Here is a 27660-nt window from a genome sequence, read left to right as displayed (position 1 = left end):
GAAGTGAATCAGGGGAGGCTGTATATACTTGAGGACATTTCATCTATGGCATATTCCAGTGTGGCATCACCTCACCAAATTCATTGTTGTTTGGGTCATCCTTCGTTCGAGGGTTTGAAACTATTAGATACTCGGTATCGGTCTCTTTCTAGTTTAAATTGTGAGTCCTGCTAGTTTGAGAAACTTCACCGTGTGAGTTATCCTCCTAGAGTCAATAAACGGTCTGACCAACTTTTTCCTTTAGTTCATTCTAATGTATGAGGTCCTTGTCCAGTCATTTCTAAGTTAAAATATTTTCATTCAGAGTGATTTTGACAACATTCACGCAAACCAGATAAGGTTTGACTGAAACATAACTTCTTCAATATAAATAAGATTTAAGCAATTTTGGATTTGTTGGAAAGCTGGTTTAATGCTCTAACTAATACAAAAAGTCTCATGTAAAAATAAAATCATTTGACTAGTCAAACTTCTTAAAGAACACGAACATCTCTCTAAATTGAGAACAATTTAATTACTTATAGATAAGATCATATTTTCTAAGAACAGTATAGACCAAATTGTATGTTTTGATTGTTTCAAACTTCAAATAACTTGCTTCTTCAGTTCTGTTGTCTTCTAGTTCTATGCTGATTTTTAATGACTTAATGTGGCTTAATATTGGTTTTTGATGACTTAATGTGACTTAATGTTATTTTTTATAACTTGATGTGGCTTAATGTTGATTTTTGATGACTTGAGGTGACTTAATCTTGATTTTTTTTATGATTTGAGGAGGCTTAATGTTGATTTTTTATGATATAAGGTATATATTGTAGCATACTAAAATATTGTAGCACACTAAATAATGTTAGAAAGGGGGTAAATAAAACATAACACTTGAGGGCACCTTGGTCACCTAAGTGCTTAGGCACTTCTCCACCGCCTTGGGTCGCCTAGCCTCCTTGACAACTGTGGATTTGACATTTATAACATTATGTTCGACATATTCAATGCAATGTTCGATGTCGAAGGACAATTTTCAATAGTTCATCAACATCAAAGGAGATCAGGAAAATGGCGATGAGCATGACTGATGGTCTCGTCAGTTAATCAGTTATGTTCGACATTTGGCTAGGGTAGTCAACATCGAAGCAATGTCGAGGGATCCATTTCGATGTCGACTCGGGGGCTTTTAATTCAAGACTGAGGGCATGCGAGTCTTTTCACTTTGAGTTATGTTTTCCAATATATTAGGGCACTTCTGCCATTCGTGAGTGTGGATAAACCCTAATAGAGAGAAAAGAGGAGAAGAAGAGACCATCCCAAGCCAAGACTTTGATCCATCCATGCCTATGGTCTTCTAGGAAGATTGGGAAAAGGATATTTTCACCATCTATACTTGTTAGAAGGTGAGATTGAAGGGGAGAACGTCATCTGCAGTTCTTCTTATTGGAGTTACTCAAGTTGAGGTAACTAGTAGAACAAATCCCTATTTTTATGATTCTAGGTTTAGCTTATTGTTGAATAGACCAACAATTTTGTATGTAAGAGTTGGGATTTGATATTAAATCTTTCATTATCACTGTAATGACTATCAAGTTGGGGCGCGTGATAGAGCTAGGGTTGTGGCCCTAGATATCTTCGATGGAGCAAATGTGTGTGATAGGGGTAGAGGCTCCTTGGTCGTTTTAGTGATCAAAATTGTGTAGTTTATTGAGAAAAATACAAAGCCCTATTAGAGAATTGGTCCGTGGACGTAGGCATACTGCAGAACCACATAAAACTATGTCTTTGGGGTTTGCTCTATATTTTTGGATGTTGGAGTGTGTGTATACTACCTGATAGGCTTGGCCACATTATGGTAGGGAGGTGGGTGTTCATTCGAATTGTATGTGGTTGGCAAAATTGGTCAGTGCCAGCCAATCATCGCTACAGGTTGCTTTATCGTCTTCGTGCCAAGCTACGCAAACGGTTTAAGGGTTTGAAAATTCTTAAAGAAACTGACTTACCCCTCCCCCCTCAGTGTCAACTTGGGACCATCAATTCCAAAGTGGACTAAGATTCACATGGATCCGATCTGTTTTATGCCTACCACCATATCATTTTATAGGCAGTAATGAACATCTAGTATGTTCAGGCCATAGGTTTCTCTTTACACTTGCTACATCACTGACTAAATTTATACATTCAACCTTCACAGAACTTCTGTATTCAGTTCATACAAACGCAGTTTAAATACTATAAGAATATTTTGTAGGAATGAGGAAACACAATGACTGTGAACCTCCATTATAGTCCACCGATGCATCTTTGTTAGACTATTAGCCGACCTTTTTCATGGACTCCAACAACGGAAAGGGAGCAAACCTTATAAGCCAGTATGTTTTCCCAGGCAGAGCTTTCACTTTGACAAGGCAAGTTCTGCAATATGAATTTTCCAGCATTCCAGAGTTTGTTAGTGAAGGCCTTGTTTGAAGTCAATCTCTCAGTGGACAAGTTAAGGTCCTGACAAGATGATGAAAAGGGATAGCCAAATGAATTTTTGACATAAACTAGAGAAATGTTCAAGAAACAAAAATAATACGCAGTTTGGATTCAGCAGTTCAAAGATTTTACAGGCGTCACGAACCTGACCAGCTGTTCCTAAAGAAATAGTAAATCGTAATGCATCTGTGCCAAACTCCTTGATTGTATCAAGAGGATCTATGACATTACCCAAAGTTTTAGACATTTTGCGTCCCTGCAAGAATTCAGAGTGTAAAAGGTTCCGCATAGGTATCTGGAAAAGCAACCTATAGATGAAAGTTACATTAAGATACTGCTTTTAATGACTCTGAATTAGTGAAATCAAAAAGTTTGGGAATAAGAGAACAACCATTACTTTGGCATTTCCATTTGCAAAAAAATATTGAATGATTTGCAAAAATCCAAATAAGCAATTACTTAGATTTAATATGGTCCATTTTATCAACAAGGCTACAGAAACAAAATTTCCACTACACCCCCCCCCCCCCCCAAAAAAAAAAAATTATAACAAAAAGAAAATCTACAACTACAAACCCAATAACAAAAGGGATACCTACTAGTTTAACAGTACCTATCTCTTACACAGTGTGAAACTCCTATTGGGACCTTAAGTCCAGCTACACAGAAGTGAGAGAAGGCCAATGTAGAATTTCACAAGACTATTAAACAAGAAACTACTACTCTCATAAGGTAAACCCAAAAATTAATTGTTAGAGTATGTGGCGTGAGTTGCTGGTCCATGGACATCCATGGACCAGTGTACCATGGGATCTCTCTCTCTCTCTCTCTCTTTCTCTCTGTGCTGATGTTACCTTCTTTGAGACTACACCATACTTCTCTGCTGAGAGTTGTTAGGTGGATGCTGATGTTCTTATTTCTCTACCGTTTCCTGCACTTATTCCCCTTCCCCTTACTGACTCTCCCACCACTAGTTCTCCACCTAAGCAATTGCAGGTCTATAAGCTTCGTCCCAATGATTCTTCTGGCATTGAAGATGTCAAGACTTATTTACAGAGGCATTTACAGATGGACTTAGGGATGCTCAGGTACTTTTTGGGAATTGAAGTTATTTGTTACAAGAAGGGTGTCAGTTTATCTCAAAGGAAATATGTTCCTGATCTTCTATCCAAGACTGGCATGTTGGGTTGTAAGCCTGTTCATAATCCTATGGATCCTAATCTGAAACTTGGTGCATGTGATGACAAATTTTTTTTGGTTTAACATTATCAGTACAAAAGACTGGTTGGGCAGCTTATTATTTGACTGTTACTCGTCCTGATATTTACTTTTCCATTGGAGTAATTAGCCATTTTATGGAAAATCCTAAATAGACTCACTGCGATGTTGTGTGCTGCATTCTAAGACATCTTAAAGTTAAAGGGGCTTTTAGGAAAGGTCTTGTCTATTAACGTCATGGTCACACAGATATTGTGGGTTATTCTGATGCTGATTGTATTGGTGCTGCAAATGATAGCCGGTTAACTACTGGATATTACACGTTTGTTGGTGGTAACCTTGTGACTTGGAGGAGTAAGAAACAGACTACTGTTGCTTGGTCTATTGCAGAAGCTGAGTATTGAGCCATAGCACATATTGTAGGGGAATTGATGTGATTGAAATCTCTTATTCAGAAATTAAGATGCTCAGTTACAAAACTGAAGATGTATTGTGATAATCAAGCAGTGATCTATATTGCCAGTAACCCAGTTTTTATTTTTTTAATGACAGGATTAAACATATTAAGTCGATTGTCATTATGTGAGGAATACAATTATGCAAGGATTTATTTTGAGTTCTTTTATAAAATCCAACGATCAACTTGGATTTGTTCACAAAGCCGTTGTTCTAACCAGCTTTTCTTAGTGGTTGTTTCAAGCTGGGTATGGGAGATATACATACTCCAGCTTGAGGGGGAGTGTTAAGAGTATGTAGTGCATCGTTGTCACTTATATGATGGGTGATATATTTCTCTTGTTAGAGATAATGTTTTATGGGATTTTCATGGTTCTATAACACACCATGTCTTACTTTTTATGTTTTATGAGATATTGTTCTAGGGGTATAAGGGTAGAATTGTCCTTGGGGTTCTTTGGTGTTGCCCTAGGGGCATTATTGTCTTGTACCTCATATCTCATATATTATAAATAAACGTGGGCTGGTGTCTAATAGACAAGTCATGTTTCCCCAAAATCTTCAGATTCTGTTATCGATATTTTGATATGATAAATGATTATCTTATTAGGTGTAATAGGGGATATTATATTACGTTATTTTGATATTAATGAATTTCGGAAATTGAACTTGTGTCAATGAGACACAAGCCCTCTTTATTTATAATAGAATGTTGTGAGGTATAAGTTACAATAATGCCCCTACGGCAACATTAATAAACCCTAATAGACAATTCTACCCCTGTACCCATATTACAACACTCCCCCTCAAGTTGGAGCATAGATATCAGACATGCCCAACATGCTACAAATAGGAATAAAACTCTTGACACTAAGCCCCTTAGTAAACACATCAGCTAACTGAGCATCTGACTAAACAAAGGGAACACAAATAACCCCTTGTTAAAACTTCCCCTCGATCCCCTGCGGTTACTAATTCTCCTAAGGCCTCTTCTCTTTCTTTAGCCTTTCCCTATCTGGCCCAGCCCACCACCTGCTTTCCTCTTGCTGACCCAGCTGGTCTTAATGGGCCAGCTGCTCTAAATGGGCCAGCCCCCTCTTCCCTTTGCTCTAACCAATCTGGCCCGGCTCCCTCTCAATTGGGCCCAAGGTCTAAAGTATCGGTATCGGGTATCGTATCGATCGGGTGATTTTAAGAGACGTATCGTATCGTATTGTTTTGGAGATACGTATCGAACAATACAGATACACATAGAAAGGGTCAAGATACACATGGAAATACACTTTTGGAACAAAAAACGATATAAATAAGCAATATATAGTGAGTGTCATGAATAAAACCTAAAATGGTGAATAATATATAACCAAACAAGTGCATTAAATTGAAATTGTTATAAAAGATGAGGTTTCTCATATGTTGTAATCGTCTATAGCGATGAAGAGTATTGGATGATGCAAGGATGATGTTGTAGCACTCCTTGATTCGTTTTTTAGTTTACAAGTGTGAAAAACCAAGATTAAATGCAAGATTTTAGACTTTTGTTTGAGAGTTTTCCCAAGGAATTAAGTATCGGAGCGTATCGTATCGCCTCGGCCGATACGTCTCGGTATCGGTCATGGCCGAGACGAGACAGGTCGAGACGTATCTTTTTTTTTTTAAATGTAAATGTCTCGAATGTATCGGTATGTATCAACCGATACATATCGATACGATACGTATCGACCGATACATATCGATACGATACGTATCGATACAGACGAGACATGATTTAAACCATTATTTTATTATTTTTGAAATAACGATACATACCGAGACGTCTCGATACGTATCGGCAACTTAAAAACCACATGGGCCCAAGTCTTCTCAAAACAGAAAACTCGAGCAGGAGCAGGCTGGCGGAAAAAAAACAGTTCCAGCTTTGAGAAACCATAAAAAAACATCTTTAAACTTGGTTTTTGCCAAAGATTTGCTGAGGGCTTTGATTCCTTTGCCAAAAACGATCCTAAAGGAGGTGAAATCTCATCATTTGCTGCATCTAACAGCCCACATTCGAAATCAAAAGGTGTTCTTGAAGGGCAAGGTAGGTTTTTTGAAAAAAACATGATTCTTTTGTTTAAATCTTTGATTTTTGGTATTTTTTTTGCTATGATTCAAAGGGAATATGTTAAACTAACTTAGTATTGCATTCTTTGTATTCATTTACAAAGATTTGAGTTCAAAATCCATGTTTCTTTGCATTTTTTACCCAAAACCGAAAATTGCTTCTTTAAAATGATTTTTTTTTTTATTTTCTTCTAAAATTTAAAACAAATGCTAATGTATATAATATATGTACTATATTATGTATAGATCTATCACATTCCAAGAAGATTATATATTTACCCTAAAATCTATCACAATAGTCACTCCTATTGTTGAAGACCCTTACAGACATGACTTTGATCCACCCCGACATTCTTCATGGCAATTGAGTGACTTTACATGTAAGAAATTTCATCTTTTAATCTTTTATAACAATTTCAATGTGCCGCACTTGTCTGGTTATTGATTATTCACAATTCTTAGTATATATGCATGATATATGACACAAATTGCTTGTTTATATTGTTTTTATTGTCCAAAAGTGTATTTTGATCATTTTCATGCGTTTCTGCACCGATCGATACATATCTCTGATACGATACGATACGATACATCTCTTAAAATCGCCCGACCGATACGATACCCGATACCGATACTTAAATCCTTGAGTTTTCCTTTATTTTTTTGTTAGATTAGGAGTTGTATAGAGTCTGTGAGTGAAAATGGCTTGTATCGATGGTATCGGTATGTATCGGAGTGTATCGGTATGTATCGGTTCGTATCGGTATGTATCGAGCCATATCGGTCGATATGTATCTATACGTATTAAACCACCCACAGAACCCTTTACTGGACACATCGATGGTATCGATACGTATCGGTCGTATCGTATCGTATCGGCCTGTATCGGCCGATACATTTCGATACAATTCGGGACAGTTTATTTTTTTTAAAAAAAGGGAGACGTATCGGTATTTATCGTATCGCTATCGACCGATACCGATATGTATCGGTCTGTATCGTAACGTATCGGTCGATACTTTAACCCATGATTGGGCCTAATCTCTAAAATTGGGCTCCCCCTCATTGCGCCCCAGTCTACTGCCACCCCTTCCCTTCGAGTTTTCCGCCGACGTAACCCCAACTCCCCCCCTTTTCCTAAGAATCGCCCTTACATTGCCTATTCCTTGCATTGCCCGGAGAGGATCTCGCCTCTTAGCTCGGATATCAAAGGTCATGCTCTCTGTCATGAGCCAGCGGATCCTAGATAGTTTGCTTCGCCTTGGGTGGCTTTGGTTGTTTAGTTCTTGCCCTTTCTTTAGTGCTCTAATTTTGCTGGGGATCTTCCCCCTTTTTGTTTGTCCTTGCCTTGTTTAGGCAATGCTTTGCTTTTTTGCCTTGTGCTTGTATTTCCCCCGCCTTCTTTCCTTTGGTTATTGAATTTTTTATTCATCCAAAAAAAAATATATATTGGCATGCTTTGTTCGATCATGCTGAACTGGATTATGTGCATGTTGATTGTTGATTACTCTCACAATATAGTCGCATAGGCAGCTCAACGATGGTACATTGATCCAAAAGGAGACCTTGAAGCCAAAGAAGTTCACATATGCCGTGACCCATAGCCCGAAATTCAGCTTCTGCACTAGACCTAGCAACTACAACTTTATTCTTGCTCCACCAAGTAACTAGGATGCCACCAACAAAAGTGCAATATCCTGAGGTAGACCTTCTATCATCTGGGCAACCGGCCCAATCTACATCAATAAAGGCCTCAATATGCAAATAATTGTGAAGAGAGAAAAGAACACCTTTCCCAGAAGCTGATTTCAAGTACCTCAAAATCCTATATACTACCTCCAGGTATGTTGAGTATGGATTATGCAAATACTGACTGACCACACTAACAGCATAAACTATGTCTGGTCGAGTGTGGGATAAGTATATTAGTCTTCCAACCAACCTCTGATTGCTACCCTTGTCAACTAGTTCACAATCCTTGTCCTTGAGATGAGAGTTAGGCTCTAAAGGCGTATTTGCTGGCTTACAACCCAGCATTCCTATATCTGATAGTAAGTCAAGAGTATACTTCCGCTGAAAGAGGATGATGCACAGAGCAAAATGGGGAACCTCTATCCCATGGAAATATCGCAGCTTACCCAAGCCTTTGATCTCAAACTTTGTTCCCAAGTAAGTCTACAATTGAGATATCTCATCAACACTGCTTCTAGTAATAACAATATCATATACATAGACGATAAGAACTATAATGTGGCCACCAGTCTTCTCAATAAACAAAGTATGATCTGCATTACTTTGTTTATAGCCAATAGACACCATGGTTTTATGGAAGCATCCAAACCATGTCGTGGAAGACTGCCTCAAACCATACAAAGCCCGTTTCAGCTTACAAACCTTCCCAGCGTTCCCTATGACGCAAATCCAGGAGGGATATCCATATACACCTCCTCTTCAAGTTGTCCACGGAGAAGTACATTTTTGACATCAAGTTGTTGGAGATCCCATCCTAGGTTGACAGCACATGAGAGGATGATGCGGACAGCATTCATTTTTGCTACTGGAGCAAAGGTTTCCTGATAGTCGATCTCATATGTCTGAGTAAATCCTCTAGCAACCAGCCTTGCTTTATATCTATCCACTGTTCCATCTGCCTTCTGTTTGACTGCAAAAACCCACTTGCAGCCTATAGGTTTCTTTCCTGGAGCAAGATGTACCAAGTCCCACGTGTTTTTCTTCACAAGAGCCCTCATCTCTTCATTCATTGCCTCTTTCCACCTTGAATTACCCAGTGCTTCTTGCCAGGTGGAGACAAAAGTATAAAGGAGGGAGAAAGGGAGTCATACGATACCACGTTAGAAATGGGATGCTGAGTACAAGTTCTAGGGGTTGACGAACAACAATTGGTAAGTTAAGACTATGATCCACTAGGAGGAGACAACTCACCAAATAGTATGGGGTTCATTGAAAGACTTGGATCCAGTAAGGACGGTTGGCTAGGTGCAATGGTGGTGGTAGTGTCAACTTGCTGCTTAATCCGATTATAAACAAAAAACTTTCAGCGGAGTAAAAACAGCTGGCTCCCCCTGGACCATGGGCTGTCCCTGCTCCTGTCTTGTTGTACCTTCTTCAAGTTGCGCCCCTTGGACTGAAGGTTGTTCCTGTCCCTATTCCCGTTCCTGACCTGTAACACCCTCCTCAAGTTCAATAGATGAATCTTCCACCGTAAGCACATCCAGAGAAGCTATTAAGGACACATCTTCCCCTGGAGAAAACTCCCCCTAAAGAGATGCAGTAGAAGGATAATAAGCTTTCATGAAAGACGACATCTATGGTGATGTTACCGAGAATGTGATATACTCGGTATATGCGCTTGGAGAAAGGAGAGAGGAGGGCAGTTTGGTCATGTATTGATTTATTTAGTTTTGTGGGTATTTTATTGTTATACCCTTAATTATTTTTATTTAATGAAGTTAAGAGGGAGGAGATAGAATCAATTTCTTCTCTCCCACGAGTTACACCTTCGTCTCTCTCTTGGTTTTCTCTGTTTTTCTCTTCTTTTTTCATATTATTTACATGGTATCAGAGCTTTAGGCACTGTTACAGCTCTCTTTGATTATCTTCTTTACTCTTCTTAAACCTAACATTGAAGATTGAAGTGTTCGTGGGAAATTGAAGGTTTGCGGTTTCCTCTAATTTTTGGTTGAAGGGATGCATCATCCTATGCTGTCTTTTGGACCTGTTTAGAGACTAGTTCATGTTCTAAATTAAGAACTAGGTCTCTCTTTGCATTTGTGGAAGTGTTTGATGGAGTTTGGTGGAGTGAAGATTGCATTGGAAGCTGAAGATTAAAATTGGCAGCATTTGTCAGGGCTTTTTGAGATCAATTTTTCCAGGGGTAGAAAATCGATTTTTTACAGGGTCTTGAGATCAATTTTTTGGACTCTATTTGCTTGACATAATTTTTTGGAAGTGTGCTGGATCTTTTTCGGACATTATTTGGCAGCAGATTTTTGCGTGGATCATCTTCACTTGGCAAAATCGATTTTTTTTGTCAGGGTTTTGAGGTTTGAACTTTCCAAATTTTTTATCTCCTAAGTTTTTCATCTTTGCTCCATCGAGTTGATTGTAAATAATGATTGATAATTCGAAGTCTGTAATGACAAAAATTTTCTCTTCCTCCTCCAATCGTATTACTAAAAAGAAATTGGAGGGGATCACCAACTTTCAACAATGGAAGAAAATTGTTAAGTTGGTTTTGACTGGACGTGATCAGCAAGATCACCTATTTAAGAATAAATCTGATGATAACCAGTTATGGGATACTATTGATGCTAGAATCTTGGGAAAGATTCTGAACTCTATGAAAAATCAGATTGTCGATTTGGTGACCCACATTGATATTGTTAAGGAGTTATGGGAGTACCTTAATGTTTTGTACTCTAGACAAAACAACCTTTCCCGTATCTATGACTTGTCTCGGGAATTCTACAGGGTTGATCGAAAGGTTCGTCCTTGACCCAATACTTTGCTGATTTAAAGAGGATGTATGAGGAGCTTAATTCCCTACTTCCTATTACTTCTAATGTGGAACAAATGCAAAGTCAGCAGGAGCAGCTTGCTGTTATGGGATTTTTGGGATACTATTGATGCTAGAATCTTGGGAAATATTCTGAACTCTGGGGAAAATCAGATTGTCGATTTGGTGGCCCACATTGATATTGTTAAGGAGTTGTGGGAGTACCTTAATGTTTTGTACTCTGGACAAAACAACCTTTCCCGCATCTATGACTTGTCTCAGTTGTTCTACAGGGTTGATCGAAAGGGTCGTCCTTGACCCAATACTTTGCTGATTTTAAGAGTATATGAGGAGCTTAATTCCCTACTTCTTATTACTGCTAATGTGGAACAAATGCAAAGTCAGCAGGAGCAGCTTGCTGTAATGAGATTTTTGGGAGGACTTGAGAAGGAGTTTGATTCAGTCCATTCCCAAATTCTGGGTGGCGACAAGGTAGCCGCATTGTATGAAACATTTTCCAGGGTTCTACGTGTTTCTCGTGAGAATACTACTGCTGTTGATACATCAGCTTTGGCCTCTTTTCCACCCCACCGTGGGCCCAATAGTGGGGCTGGTAATGGTGGTAGTGGTAATAGTGGTGGTGGTCGTGGATATGGGGCTGGTTCTAGTAAACCACCTACTTTGGGTACTCAGGGTGCTTTTGATAGTTCGAGTTCGGTGAAGACTTGTCACCATTGTGGTCGCCCAGGACATACCCAATGCTTTTGTTGGAAACTTCATGGCAAACCATCTCAGCAATAGTTTGCCAATTCTACTACTACTACTACTAAGTCTGCTGTTTCTACATCTCCACAGCCTAAGGGTAAAACCGTGAAGATGTCTGAGGAGTATGCTCGATTTACCCAATTCCAGATTTCTCAGTCAGCCCAGCCTTCAACTGTCAGCTTTTGTTTCAGACAGGTAATGCCACTGCATGTCTTTCGACTGCTACCTCTCGTCCGTGGATCATTGATTCAGGGGCTTTGGATCATAAGACTGGAGTCTCAGGTATATTTTCCTCCTTCCAAACATCATCATCTAGTGTTACTTTAGCTAATGGTTCCTTGGTGTTAGATTATATGGGGCCAGAATACCGTGGGGGTATTCTGGACTTTTTTCCTCTTTTATTTATGTCTTATATTATGTCTTGTATGTGTGGATTAGTCCCACATTGCTTATGTAATTATTTTCCATACTTCATTATGATTATAAATAGATGTGCTTGGGATGATAATTAATCATCCAAGCCTTTCCCTAATTTTAAATCTCTCAACATGGTATAAGAGCAGATTTCGAATTAGGGACCACCCCTCTTCAAATTTCAGTTTTTTCCTTCTCTCTCTCAATTTTCTCCTCTCCTCTCTCTCTTCTCCCTTGTTCTCTGTTCTCACATAGGGTAGCACTGATGAGGTGACCATTCGATCCAGTTGCTGCCCCCATTACCTCATGGATGCTACATAATTCAGCTCGATAGGAACCAGCCATTCCAGCCTGCGAAATTTGGAGCTTCAGTTTTTTGGGGAATTGCTTCTACTTCTCTTACAAGGAATCAACTCCTCCCTTTATAGACCACAACCTGCAGCAGGATTTTCCTCTTATTGGCTCAACTTCTTATCTCAGATTTGATCACAGTTTCAAGACCTCCTAAGATCGATTTTTACAAAAACAGGGTTTTTTTCAAAACCCTGACAATTGTCGATCTAGGAGTTTGGGCCCTCTATTGTTTCTGAATTTTTGAAGGCTGTTTCTCCACTTATAAGGACCCACTCGACTGCACTTTGGGCTTCAACAGTTCAGTTTTTTGAAGACCTCCTTGAGATCGATTCCACCATCACAGGGTTTTTTTCAAAACCCTGAAACCTATCAATCTTGGGGTTGCTGCTGCCTATTGAATCTGATTTTTTGCAGGTGTTTTCTTCCATTATTAAGGGCTCCTCGACTTCAGTTTCAGCAAATCCACTGCAGTTTTTTTGGTCTCTTGGATCCTTCATCGATTTCAGCAATTCAGGGTTTTGTTCAAAACCCTGACAATATCGATCTAGGTTTTTTCATTGGCTGCTGGTTCTGATTTTTTGGGGACTTCTGTCATCTCCTTACAAGGGGTTTTTCCTCCATATTACAGCTCTTCACTGGAAGATATTATTGGGCTTCTTTGCTACCAATATGGGTGATTCTTCCACTTCTACAGCTACTTCGGATCATGATGGCCATAGCAAGACAGACTATCACAGTTTTCCACCCAACCCTATTAAACTTGATGGCTCAAATTACCTTCTATGGTCCAGATCTGCCTCCTTTGCCATTGCTGGCCGAGGTCTCACCAGTCATATTAATGGCACTAGTGTGATGCCCAGTGACCAAGGACCTGCTCAGGAAAGGTGGCTTGCCAGTAATGGTGTTCTCATGTCCTACCTAATAGGCTCTATGACTCCAGATTTGCAGCATAACTTTCTTCTTCTGGACACTGCCTTCCAGATTTGGGCTGCTTGCAAGGAAACCTATGGGCAGCTTGGCAATGATGCTCAAGTATATGAACTTCGGAAGAAGGTCCTTCACACCACTCAGGGAGAACTTTCAGTTTCGAAATACTATGCGACTTTACGCAGTCTGTGGCAACAGCTGGACTACTTCTCTGACTTTCACCCTACTAGAGTTGCTGACATTGCTTCCAATAAGAAGCATGTGGACAAGATCAGGGTCTATGATTTCTTGGCTGGCTTAAATGTGGAGTATGATCAAATTCGTGTTCAAGTGTTGGGCCATACGCCTTTTCCCACACTTTAACAATCTTATGCCTTGGTGTCCTCTGAGGAGAACCGTAGGGCTGCCATGTTGCACCCTCCTCCTACTGATAGATCAGCTCTCAAGGCTGCTGTCCCTGCCACTCCTGCACCTAGTGGCACTGCTTCTCTTGGTGATTCTACTACAGGGGCCGTTGTTTGTGAGCACTGTCACAAACCCTATCACACCAAAGAGAAGTGCTGGAAACTTCTTGGGAAACAGGCTGATTTTGAAGCTAAAAGGGCTGTCAAGACAAAGATAAAGACAAAAACCAAGGCCCATCAGACTGAGACTGTTACTGCAGCCCTTGCTACTGACACTGGTCTATCCCAGGAAGATCTACAGGCACTCCAACGTATGCTAAGGTCTTCCGTTGCTGCTGCCTCTACTACATCAGCTACTGCCAATTCTTCAGCTCCTTCAGGTTCACACTTTGCCCGGTCAGGTATTCCATTTGCAGGTCATTGTGCTTCTGTGGCTTCCCATCCTTGGATCATAGATTCTGTAGCTACAAATCACATGACCGGTTCCTCTAGTCTATTTCACAGATATTCTCCCACTTCTGGGAAAGATAAGGTCAAAGTGGCTGATGGTTCCCTTTCTTCTATATCGAGAAAAGGAATCATCAACTGCACTTCCTCTCTTCCCTTGTCTTCTGTTTTGCACATTCCTAATTTTACTAATAACCTTCTTTCAATTAGTAGTATTACTCGTGATCTAAACTGCAAAGTCACTTTTTTCCCTTCTCATTGTGTGTTTCAGGATCTGACCTCTGGGAAGACGATTGGATTGGGTAAAGTGCACAGTGGACTGTACCTGCTTGATGACGGTCGCTTCTCTCCACCACCATTACCTTCTCCGCTGCATCAGAACTCCTTGGTCTCTTCTGAACTCTCCCAGTGGCTCTCTCGGTTAGGTGACACCCCCTTTAGGAATTTTAGCTCATTTATTTACTAGTTTGGTCACCCTACATACTAAGGATGACTTTTTTTGTGAGGCTTGTGTTCTGGCCAAATAGACACGTTCAAATTATCCTATTTCAAATAAAAGGAGTTCTTCTTGTTTTAATTTGGTGCATTCTGATGTTTGGGGCCCTAGTCGTAAGCCATCTCTTTCTGGTCATCGTTGGTTTGTCTCTTTCATTGATTGTCATTCTAGAAACACTTGGGTATATCTTTTGCACACAAAAAATCAGGTTTTCTCATGTTTTCAGCATTTTCATAAAATGATACAAACTCAGTTCTAGGCTACTCTCAAAATATTGAGAAGTGATAATGGAACCGAGTATACTGAATCCCAATTTCAAAAATATTTGGCTGATCATGGCATTATTAACCAAACTAGTTGTGTTGATACCCCTGCCCAGAATGGTGTGGCAGAACGAAAAAAATCGCCACTTGTTGGAAATGGCCAGGGCTTTGATGTTTGCGAGGAATTTCCCATCTCAGTATTAGGGGGATGCGGTTCTTACTGCAGCCTATCTTATCAATAGGTTACCTTCTCGGGTTCTTACTTCCCGTAGCTCCTCTGATATTTTATTGGGCCATTCCTCCATTATTGTGCCTCCCAAAGTATTTGGGTGTGTGTGTTATGCTAGAGATACCAGATCTCCAGGCAAACTTGAACCTAGGGGGCTCCGGTGTATTTTCTTGGGTTATTCTCCAACCCAGAAAGGTTATAAGTGTTACCATCCCCCTTCCCGCCGTACCTTGGTTAGTATGGGTGTTGTTTTCCATGAGACCCTTTCTTATTATTCTTCACCACCTCTTCAGGGGGAGAGTTCTAGTGAAGATGTGTCTTTTGAGATTCCTCCACTGGAGGTTCCTCTGGCTGCTACCCAGGCTCTTTTACCACCACCCACGGCTGCTGCCCAGCCTCCTTTGACTGCTGCCCAGCCTCCTTTGGATGTTGCCCATGCTACTTTAATTAATGCCCAACCTCCTCTAGCTGTTCCTCCCTCACCTAATGGGAATCCTTTACAGGGGGAGACCATAGAAAATAGTGTTGTTAATGGTCCTATTCAGGGGGAGCTAACTCTAGTCCAGAGAACTATTGGTATATTTCAGAAGAGAATTGACAATTCCAACATACTCACCTACACAAGGGGCAGAACCAACAGAGGGCAGCTACAATCCACTTTAGCACCAATACCCATCCAATTGCCGACTCCAGATCCAGATCCTCCATCTCCTGGTAATCCCTCTGCTTCCGACTTACCTATTGCTCATCGCAAAGGTACTAGGACTTGCACTTTACATCCCATATCTCTTGTTGTTTCTTATAGTTCTCCTTCTCCTTCTTTTCGTGCTTTTGTATCTTTTCTTTCTTCTGTTTCGATTCCTAAGAATTGGTAGCAAGCATCTACAGATGGAAAATGGAAGGCAGCAATGTTGGAAGAAATGAGAGCACTACATAAAAATAATACAAGGGATCTTGTGGCTCTTCCTCCAGGGAAAAAACCAGTTGGATGTAAATGGGTCTTTGTGGTCAAACAGAAGGCTGATGGTTCTGTGGATCGATATAAGGCACGTCTGGTTGCAAAGGGGTTCACTCAAACTTATGGAGTTGACTATCAGGAGACCTTTGCGCCGGTGGCAAAACTCAACACTGTCATGGTGCTATTATCTTGTGCTGTAAATCTTGGGTGGGATCTTCAGCAGTTAGATGTAAAGAATGCCTTCCTCCATGGGGAGCTTGAGGAGGAGGTATATATGGATATTCCACCAGGCTTCTCTGATGACAGGACCAAGGGCAGGGTCTGTAAATTGAAGCGTACACTTTATGGGTTGAAACAGTCACCTAGGGCCTGGTTTGGCAGATTTCACAAGGCTATGATTTCAGCAGGTTATAAGCAAAGTAATGCTGACCACACTTTGTTTATCAGACGAGTTGGTGACAAGGTAACTCTTCTCATAGTCTATGTGGATGATATTGTGGTCACTGGTAATGATGGTGATGCTATCAAGAATTTGAAGCTCTTCCTTGGCCGTGAGTTTGAAGTAAAAGATCTTGGCCCTCGACAATATTTTCTAGGGATAGAAGTTGCTCGATCTTCGAAGGACAGCTTTCTTTCTCAAAGAAAATATATCCTTGATCTATCGACTGAGACTGGGCTGCTAGGTTGTCATCCTTCAGATACTCCTATGGAAGCTACTACAAAACTTAAGGAGAAAGAGAGTGAACCTATTGACAAGGGTTGTTATCAGCGATTAGTGGGCAAACTAATCTACCTCTCTCACACACGACCTGACATAGCCGTTGCTATAAGTTTGGTGTGCCAGTTTATGCATGATCCCTATTCCTCACATATGGATGCAGTCCGTCGTATTCTGCGGGTATTTGAAGTCTGCTCCAGGAAAGGGAATTCTTCTCTCTCCTAATGGTCACCTGAAGGTTGAAGCTTATACTGATGCCGATTGGGCTGGTTCTACTGACAGAAAATCTATCTCTGGCTATTGTTCCTTTGTGGGTGGGAACCTTGTCACATGGCGTAGCAAAAAGCAGAATGTTGTGGCAAGGTCCAATGCTGAAGCCGAGTTTCGTGCAATGGCCCAAGGAATTTGAGAGCTTCTATGGCTTGGAGGATTATTGCAGGATATTGGTGTTGCTGTCCATCTTCCCATGTTACAATAAAGCCGCCATTAGCATTACTCATAACCCTGTCCAGCATGATCGTACTAAGCACGTGGAGGTTGACCGACATTTCATCAAGGAGAAGCTTGAAGCAGGCTTCATTTGTGTTCCCTTTGTGAAGTCTACTGATCAGCTGGCTGATGTGTTCACTAAGGGACTAAGTGGCAAGCTGTTTCTTCCTATCTTAGTCAAGTTGGGCATGCATGATATCCATGCTCCAACTTGAGGGGGAGTGTTAGATTATATGGGGCCAGAGTACCGTGGGGGTATTCTGGACTTTTTACTCTTTTATTTATGTCTTTTATTATGTCTTGCATGTGTGGATTAGTCCCACATTGCTTATGTAATTATTTTCCATACTTCATTATGATTATAAATAGATGGTGCTTGGGATGATAATTAATCATCCAAGCCTTTCCCTAATTTTAAATCTCTCAACACTTGGCTAAAGTGATTCGTTCTAGCACTGTTCATGTTACACATTTCTAACTTTGTGTCCTATGCTGGTGTTCGGAGCTGTACCCAACACCCCATTTCTAACTTTATGTCCTATGCTGATTTGTCTTCCACCATCTATTCAGGTTTAACTACTGTTGAAAATCATCCTATTCCTAAGTTTGCTGTAGATGCATTATCTCATCTTGGTTGGAGGGCTGCTATGAATAAGGAATCGTTGGCGTTAGAAGAAAATCAGACTTGGGATCTTGTTCCCTTACCCTCCGTAAATCTGCCATTGGTTGTCGTTGGGTGTATGTGGTGAAAGTGAACCCTGATGGGTACTTGGCTTGTTTGAAGGCCCGTCTTGTAGCAAAGGGCTATCCCCAAGTATATGGTGTAGATTACCTGGATACTTTTCTCTTGTGGAAAAGCTTACTTTTGTCTGTATTTTGATTTCCCTTGCGCCACTTGTCATTGGTCGTTGTACCAGTCAGATGTTAAGAATGCTTTCTTACATGGAGATCTTAATTAAGAGGTTTATATGGAGCAACCTCCTGGGTTTATTGCTCAGGGGGAGTCTGATCTAGTGTGCAAGCTGAAGAAGTCATTATATGGTCTGAAACAATTCCCTCGGGCTTGGTTTGGCAGGTTTACTGAAGTTGTGTTAGAGTTTGGGCTGACACGATGTGCTAGTGATCATTCTGTATTTTTCCGCCGGCCTCGTGCAGGAAAAATATTTCTTGCGGTTTATGTAGATGATATAGTTATTACAAGAGATGATGTTTTTGACATTGACAGTTTGAAGATACATTTGCAGCAAAAGTTTCAAACCAAGAATCTGGAAAAAATTGAAGTATTTCTTGGGTGTGGAAGTGGCTCAGTCGAAGAAAGGAATTTCACTTTCACAGCAAAAAGATGTTCTTGACCTTCATCCGGAGACAAAGATGTTGGGTTCTAAACCTCTAGATACTCCCATGGATCCTAATTTGAAACATACAGCAGATGATGGTGATGTATGGCCTAATCTTCAGAAGTATTGGAGGCTAGTTGGGAAGTTAAATTATTTGACAGTGACTCAGCCTGATATTGCCTTTTCCGTGAGTGTAGTGAGTCAATTTTTATCTGCTCCTCGGACATCTCATTGGGAGGCTGTTATGCATATCTTCTGTTACCTCAAAAAGGCTCCTGGACGTGGTCTTCTCTATAGTGATTATGGTCATGGGCGGATAGAGGGTTTTTCGGATGCTGATTAGGCAAGATCTCCGGTTGATAAAAGGTCTACTATAGGTTATAGTGAGTTTGTTGGAGGGAACTTGGTGTCCTGAAAGAGCAAGAAACAAACAGTAGTTGTTCGTTCCAGTGCAGAGTCAGCGTATAGGGCTATGGCTCATGCTACCTGTGAATTAATGTGGGTAAAACAGTTATTGGTTGAGCTTGGTTTTGTTGCTGATTCTCCGATGCAACAGTGGTGTGACAATCAAGTTGCTATACATATTACTTCAAATCCAGTGTTTCATGAAAGAACGAAACGCATTGAGGTTGACTATCATTTTGTTCAAGAGAAGCTGCAACAAGCGCTAATTTCTCCTTGTCATGTTCGTACAGGAGAGCAACTTGCAGATGTGTTTACCAAATCTATAGGGGAGTGCAAGAGTGGATTATATTTGTAACAAGTTGGGCATGATTAACATCTATGCTCCAGCTTGAGGGAAAGTGTTATCGAGAATGTGATATTCTCAGTATTAGCGTGTGGCGCTAATACCGAGAGGAGAAAGGAGAGAGGAGGGAATTTTGGTCCTGTATTTGATTTGTTTAGTTTTGTGGGTATTTTATTGTTATACCACTAATTATTTTTACTTAATGAAGTTAAGAGGGAGGAGACAGAATCAATTTCTTCTCTCCCACGAGTTACACCATCGTCTCACTCTCTTTCTCTCTCTTCTATTTTTCTCTTCTTTTTTCATATTATTTATAGGGGATAAACAACTTCCGTGAGGGAGGATGATAACATTTATATCCCTTTTGTATGGCCGAATAGCTGAGAAAAATACACCAAAGTCCTCTGGGATCAAACTTGTCACGCACATGATGATTGCGAGCAAAGACTACACAACCAAACACTCTAGGTGGCATAACAAAGGAGGAGGAGCCCAAGAATTTTTCAAGAGGGCATTGCGATGCCAACACCCTAGATGGCATCTAGTTTATAAGGTAGGCTGGCAAGAGCACTACATCACTCCAATATGGGGGAAGAACGTTCATGGCAAACATGAGGGAGCGAGCCACTTCCAATAGATGGCGATTCTTGCGTTCAGCTACACAGTTTTGTACAGGAGTGTCAACACAATTAGTCAGGTGAATAATCCCATGATCAGACAAATATGACTGGAACAAACCGTCAATGTACTCCTTGGCATCAAATTGTTTTTGAACCGTCTTATGAAATAACTGAAAACATAAGAACACAACACTCTTTTGTCGTAAAAGATAAATCCAAGTAGTTCGGCTAAACAATCAATGAAGGTAACAAACCACCAGTATCCATAAATAGACATACATTGGGCAGGACCTCACACATCAAAAAGTATCACACTAAAAGGAATCAAAATTATTCATCCAAAAAAATAAAAAAAAAGGAATCAAACTTCTACTACCAGAAATAGGATAGTCAGATCTAGTTTGCTTTGCGAAAATGCAAGCATCACAAAAGAAACTGTTTGGATTACACTCCTTAACTAAATCTAGGAAAAGTTTAGATAAAGTGCCTAGAGGAGGGTGCCCCAAATGACGATGCTACCTATGTAACTCCGATAAAGCAAAAGTAGAGGAACCAGGGAGAGATGCCACAGCAGTCAAAGCTGATGGAGAGCTATCAAGCAAGTATAAACCACCAACCATCTTACCATTGCCAATCATACGTCTGGTTTCCAAGTCTAGAAAAAGACAATGAATGGGAAAAGGTTACTTTGCAATTAAAATCCCTTATGAGATTACTAATTGAAAGACGATTAGTAGAAAATTTAGGGACAAGAAGAACAGAAGAAAGAGATAACAAAGGACACTTGATGGAGCCCTTTCCCAAAACAGATGAGAGGGAACCATCAGCAACACGGACTTTATTGTTACCTGACAAAGGAAAATACTGAAAAAATTGATTAGAAGACCCAGTAATATGATTAATGGAACCTGGGTCGATCATCCAAGGAATGGATATAACTGAGGCTGTGAAACCCGCAATAAATTTGAACTTTTGGAACCTGTGTGATTTCAGGTTCAAGTTCAATATTGCCCATGCTAGCCTCTAAGTTGTGGGATGTCTCGATTAAGAAATTCAGACCCATCTCATGACTCGTATATTAAGGCATTTCGAAATCGCTAACTACCTTGGCCTTAAATGAGTCTGAGGTGTATAGCGGAAGACAACACATAAGCTTGGCATGCTGGATTTATAGCCTGCGAACCTCACTCTATTCTAGGCTGAAATATAATTTTCTCCTTGTGGGACCCACATACCCGTCCGGGTTAAGTTGTCCGCATACCATTGGGCCAGGTCTTAGGTAAGAATCCATTCCTATTTATATATAGCATTAATGCTATATGGTATAGTAGGGGCTGAATTGTAATTTTCTATTGTGGGACCCATACCCCCGTGTGTCCCAAGCTGCCCATGGACCAACATGCCTGGGGCCCCACTTATGACATGGTACATCAATCCTGTGACTTAACTATGAGCCTTTAAGGGGTTATTTGTCTTAGAATTAGTTTAGAGAATTACATTAACCAAACTAATTCCAACTTGACCAAACCAAACAGCCTTTAGTCAAGACTTAACTATATAAGTAACTCTTAGCTTTAGGATTCATTTTAAACCCAAATCAGAATTCGGTTATGCTCTAAAGAAAGAAGAGAAAAGAGAAAAGGAGAAGGGAAAGTAGAGGAAGGGCTTGGAGCTTGGAGCCTAACATTTGGACCATAAACTGGGGCTGCCATCATCAACTGTACTCTCAATTCAGGTAGGTTACCTAGCCCTCAAATCTGGTTTCCCAAAATTCCTCTCCTCTCCCAAAATTCTAGGTGAACTCTTGACCCACACCAACCATAGAGCTGGAAACCCTAAATTGGAGGTTGTTAATGACCCTAAACCCTAACCTAATTACACCAATCTACCATTCTAGGGCAAACCCCAACCCATTAAACCCTAATCCTTTTAATTTTATACATATCTGCCCAATTAATTACAAAACTCAGAAATTCCTTTTAATCATTTCTAGGATTTCAATCTTTGCATCGATGATACATGCAATTGGGTCATTTTAGACCCAAGACTATATCCTAGTATAGTCCTAAGCCAATTTGGGGGAATAGACTCCATGCATGGCAAGATCCATGAAATTGGAACTCAAAAATAGGCATTGTTTAACCAACTGGATTCAGAGCCCGTGACCCCTACGGTCGACCGGATTCAGGGCTGGTCTGAATCCGGCCCACCCCTATTGTCTCTGTTTTGGTCCTAGTTGGTTTAGGCTTTAACCTAGGCTTATATAGAGTCTAATACATGTTATTTACTATTGTTTAGGACTGTAATTTCCTACTGGTGAGGTTTGTTTGGGAGTTGGATTCATCTACGGACTTGTACAAACATCCAACTCTAGGTAAGGGGATTTTGACCTTAATTTCGGTGTGTTTGTTCTATTAATTTCTATTTGTTAAATCTTGCCATACCATGCATCATAATAATACTCTGAACATGTAGTTTTATAGTTTTCCCCTTCTTTGCATTACATGTGCATGTTATTAGGCTGCATTGCCATATTGTATTTGCATTTAATACTTCATTTATTTGTAATTATTACGATGATGATGTTGTTGGACAGAATTACTGTATTATATTATGTTGATTCATATGTCATCATGTTAGTATGCATATGGTTAGGATTTATCATAAACCCAGTGCAACGACCCTTACCAACAGGGGTTGAGGTGTTGGATAACCCGTGGTAGGTCCGAGGGGTAATACCGGGATGCCATTCACTGTCCCCATGTTAGCGATCTGCTCCACTGTGGGATCAACAGTAGGGTTAGTCTTTGGGGGTCTACTAGGGTCCGATGGTTCATGCCGGAAATGGTGGGTCTTCACCGTAGTAGAATGCTTTCGCTCGGGTGATCGATGGTTAATACCGGGACCGAGGCTAGTATGCTGCTACAGTAGGACTTATACCTCATGAGACTTAGTATTGCTATTAGGTGCATTCTTAGATCTACGTCATTCATTATGGACTATTTGCACTTGCTTGTGTGTTTCCCTTACTGGGCTCGATGGAGCTCACTCTTGTGGATATCCTTATTTTGTAGATGACTCGGTTACTTTTGGTGGTGGATTTGTGGCGCTGGAGTATGAAGTGCACGATGCTTCGTGCGCACGCGATGATTGCGCATTCTCTTGATCTTGGCCTGACAGTCTAGGCTATCTCCCTACTCTTTTGTGTTTATAACACTTTTGTATAGTTATATTATGGTTTTTGTAAAGTTTTATCTTGTGGTACTTTTGAGAACTATATAGTTGTATCACAAGCTTTATCCTTTATATAAATGAAATATTACTTAGACTTCTCTTACTACTGATGTTACCTCTATTATTTAAATTGTTTCCGCTGCCTCTGATTGCTGTATTTGTGAGATATATTTGTAAATAGTGTACTGTACTTGCAATCCTGGGGGATTGGTTGGATGTCAGAGACATCCAGTCACTTTTGGCCCTTATGAACCGGGCCGGGGTGTGACAGAGGCACAATGATGGCCACCGAAAGAAATACCTAAGGGAGCAGAAGATTAATCTGAGAGCACTTGTAGGGATGTAGCAGAGGTGGCACTAGCAGATGGCGTTGATGAAGAGAAAGAATCTAACCTGGACATCAGACGGTACAGAGTCAATAACTCCTCCGAGGAAAGTGATGAATCTGTAGCTGCATCATCAGATGTGAAATGATGGCCAGCAGTAGAGTTGGGTCGACCCTGACCACGATCATGGGAATTGTGAGGACACCCATGCAGCTTCCAGCACTCGTCTTTGGTATGATGTTCTTTCCCACAATAATCACATTTCAAAGGTACTTGATCAGGTGCAGGAGGATCAGTAGTACCACAAGAAAGACCCCCACGAGATGGAGTACCCGAGCTAGAGTAAAAGACGGACCGCTCCAATTGCACAGGATGGAGCATAGCAGTGCGATGACTGTCTTAAAATTGTACCATGGCATAAGCATGCTCAAGAGATGGGATGGGATCACGATTCAATACATGAGCCCGAATCTGATCGAACTCAATATTAAGGCCAGCGAGGAAGTCATAGACCTGAAGCTTGTCCTCCCATTTTTTGAATGCAATAGTTTCTGTATCACAAGTAACAGAAAAACTACCATAGAGATCCAATTCTTGCCATAGACCTCTTATGGTAGAGTAATACTAAGATAGGGACATCTCCTTTTGTTTGGTCTTGTGAATCCACTTCCATAATTCATGGCATTGTGCATCATTACCAACCTGAGAGTATGTAACCTTAGCAGCCTTCCAAATCTTAGCTGCAGTGTCAAGGAGGAGATAGCCCCGAGCTATGGTAGGATCCAAGGTGTTGATGAAATAAGACAAGACAAGACAATTATTTGTATCCCAATTATTCTAAGAAGGACCAGCAACAAAAGGCTTGATAGATTCCCCAGTAAGGTAGCTGGAGAAGCCATGGGAACCAATAGCAAGAAATAGGAACGAGACCACATCAGATAGTTGCTCCCATCTAGTTCGATGGAGCTCATAGGGAACGAAGAAAAGTCACACTGAATGACTCCTTCCTGTCCAGTAGATGCGGTTGTTGATCAGAGATGGGCACCAGAAGAGATCTTACCACATGGAAAAAAATAACAAAAATCTCAAAAGATTTAGGTCATAGCAAGGTAAGAGACCCTTGGTAGGAAAAAAACTCACCACCAAGATGAAGAGAAGTGAAAATCAAGGGGGCGGAGGCGGTAGCTGAAGACGGTGGTGGCGGTGGCAAACAGTGAAACCGAGAGAGGAGAGAGGAGAGAGGAGAGAGTGGCAGCGGTGAAACCGAGAGAGAGATACAGAGGATCAGCGGTGGGCGGCAGTGATAAAACCGAGAGAGAGAGAGAGGCGGTGGTGGTGGTTCTAGGATTATGTGAGAAAATTCATTAGAGTTCGGATCCCAATGTTAATCCTAGTTCTGGTACCATGATGAATTTGGGGAATTGAACTTATGTTAATGAGACACAAGCCCTCTATATTTATAATAGTACGCTGTGAGGTACAAGTTATAATAATGCCCCTAGGGCAACATTAACAAATTCTAATAGAAAAATTTTACCCTTATAACAATATTACAACAGTTTTTTTTTTTTTACCCCGAACATTACCTGGGACCCGGCCCAGCCCCTAGAATTTTATTGATAATAAAAAATAATAAAGAATACAAGGAGGGGACGTACCACCTTACCCCAACCCAAAGGGCAGCCACACTCAAGACCTCACTGCGCCTTCTTACCCCTAGAAGGGGAAAACCTCACAAGTGCTATTTTCTGAGAATCGGCAAACCAGCCTTGTCCTCACGAAGGATACCCTGAAGTATCCTAGAAGGGAGAAAGCCCTGATGGAAGATGTTCGATGACCCAGAGTCGCACGCACGGTTAGCTAAACAATCAGCCGCCCTGTTGCTTTCACGAAACGCAAAGGTCACGAAAGCCCGGGTAGAAGAAACCAATTCAAGCACCTCTCGGAACCAGTACCAACCCTTCCACAAAGCACACCTCTTTTGGCTAACCATTCTGACCGTGGACTTGGAGTCCAAATTGAACACCATGTCGAAAAGGCCTAAGTCCTAGCAAAGGGCCAACCCATCCCTCAATGCTTTTAGTTCAGCGATTGAATTAGTGTAGGCACCATAAAAATTACAAAAGGCAGCCAGGACCACACCATTCGAGTTCCTGATGACCCCTCCAAGGCCCGGATTCCCCCAACAAGCACCATCCCTGTTAAGCTTAACCGATCCAAATGGAGGACACCAATAGACTGGTAAGGGCCACATCAGCTTGGGTGTAGAATCAAGGTGTCCCTCACCGACCCCAACCGGCCAACCTTGGAGGGTAGCTGAACCTCCTTCACCCAGGCTTTAATACACTCAACTATTGAACCAGCAGTGCGGCACCTTTCCCCGTGCCTTCTAAAGTATCTCTCCTTCCAGAGCTCCCAAACGATCAACGAAGGCAAGCCTGTGATATAAGCACTAAGGCTTTTGCAACTCGCTAACCCCTGCCAAAGAGCGATTCTGCCTCTAACATCCTGAGAGGGAACGGTAGCGATGTCACAAATATGAGAGAAGTAGCTTTACACCTTGGAAACCGTACCTCCCATCACCAGACAGTGATCAGTAGTCTCCCTCCGAGGACACCAGCAATAGTTGCATTTCAAGGCCAGGGGAATTCCCAATAACATTACCGAATCATATGTGGGAATCCTTCCATTAAAGAGCTGCCGAGAAAAAAATGCTACCTTCAAGGGAACCGATTGATTCCATAACCATTTCGCATAGGGGACCACAGGAGAAGCACTCCTCACTTCGTTCCAAGCCAACCTAGTAGTGAAACAACCATCGCTAGCGGGAGTCCACGCCAAGACATCACATCTATCAAAGAGAGCATAATTAGCGTGAGTAATGCTCTCCTTGATAGCAGCAGAGTCAATGAGAGCTAGAATGTCCTATCTCCAAACTCCGTCCTCCCCCAAGGCATCCTTGACCGGTAAATCCAAGTCCACCAGCAACCCATTGTCGACCTGGTCAACCAGAGGACCCGAGTCAGACCAGTCATCCAACCAGAAGGAAATATTGCCAGCTCCAAGCAACCACCTTGACTTCTCCAATAAGAAGCCTTTAAAAGCCAGAGTACTACGCCAAGATTTCGAACCAACACCAAGTGACCCTACTAGAGCAATATGGACGTTTCTGAAGAACTGGGCCCTGAAAAACTCACTCCACAGAGAGTGCTCTGAAAAGACCATTCAAAGACCCTTAAGCCTGAGTGAAAGACCAACATCCTCCAGTCGCCTAACTCCCAGTCCCCCTTCATCAAGTGGCCCACAGATCCTCCTCTAACACACCCAGTGCCTGCGTTTTCCCCATTCCGAGCTGCCCCACAGAAAATCAGCAAAGATCCCATATAGCAATCAAAGGACGGCCTTCGTAGGAACCAGTGTTGCAATAATGTGGATGGGGATGGATGAGAGGACATATTTCAATAGAGTAACGCATTCCCCAGATGACAACAGCCTTCCCTGCCAGCCTGCCACCCTTATTCTTATCTTTTCAACAAGACTGTCAAAGTAGCAAATCTTCAGCCTTCTCGAGTGGAGTGGTGCCCCTAAATAGGTATTTGGGAGTAACTTTCTAGAAAAACCAGTCACCGTCCCTACCATCTGGGCTCTTGCCAAAGAGGCCTTGTCTCCTAACACAAAGCAGCTTTTTTGTCGATGTTGAGATGTGTTACCCGATATTGTAAGGGTATTTTTAGTATTTTATTTATGCTTTATTTATGTACTTTTGAACAAGGGTAGAATTGTAATTTGCGCTGTGACACTGTTCAAGTGAACAGTGTCGTGAATAGTGTTTCCCTTTGTAATCTCTTTATTATTATTATTATAAATAGAGAGCTTGACTGATCTCATGGATCATTCAAGCCATTCACGAAATTCCTATTTTGTTGACATGGTATCAGAGCCAAATACACTATGATCTAGGTTTTCAAAACACACCTCCCTCCCTTCGATTTTTTTTCTCCTTCCCTCCATCGAGCTTCTTCCCTTCTTCTTTCTTCCTTTGTTTTGGTTCTTCTTCTCCCATCAGGGCAGCACTACTGAGGTGATCGTAATGATCTAGCTGCTGCCCCAACATACCTCCTTTTTTATGCCTCTTTTTTGGATCGAGTGGAGTTGAAGAACTGTCTACGATT

General features: G+C 41.2%; 1 protein-coding gene across 2 annotated transcripts in view; it reads right to left on the bottom strand.

Moving 5' to 3' along the window:
* Window positions 1-27660, bottom strand: part of LOC122651799 (valine--tRNA ligase, chloroplastic/mitochondrial 2) — a 180329-nt gene that overhangs the window by 62493 nt on the left and 90176 nt on the right. For both annotated transcript variants that reach the window (XM_043845335.1, XM_043845336.1), the window contains 2 exons: window positions 2612-2722; window positions 2350-2487 (listed from right to left, as the gene is read on the bottom strand). In XM_043845335.1, the coding sequence (XP_043701270.1) occupies window positions 2350-2487; window positions 2612-2722 (249 nt within the window). The remainder of the gene's footprint in view (window positions 1-2349; window positions 2488-2611; window positions 2723-27660) is intronic.

Source organism: Telopea speciosissima, chromosome 2 (assembly GCF_018873765.1).
Source record: "Telopea speciosissima isolate NSW1024214 ecotype Mountain lineage chromosome 2, Tspe_v1, whole genome shotgun sequence".
NCBI classification, from domain to species: domain Eukaryota; kingdom Viridiplantae; phylum Streptophyta; class Magnoliopsida; order Proteales; family Proteaceae; genus Telopea; species Telopea speciosissima.
This window is presented reverse-complemented; position numbering and strand designations above follow the sequence as displayed.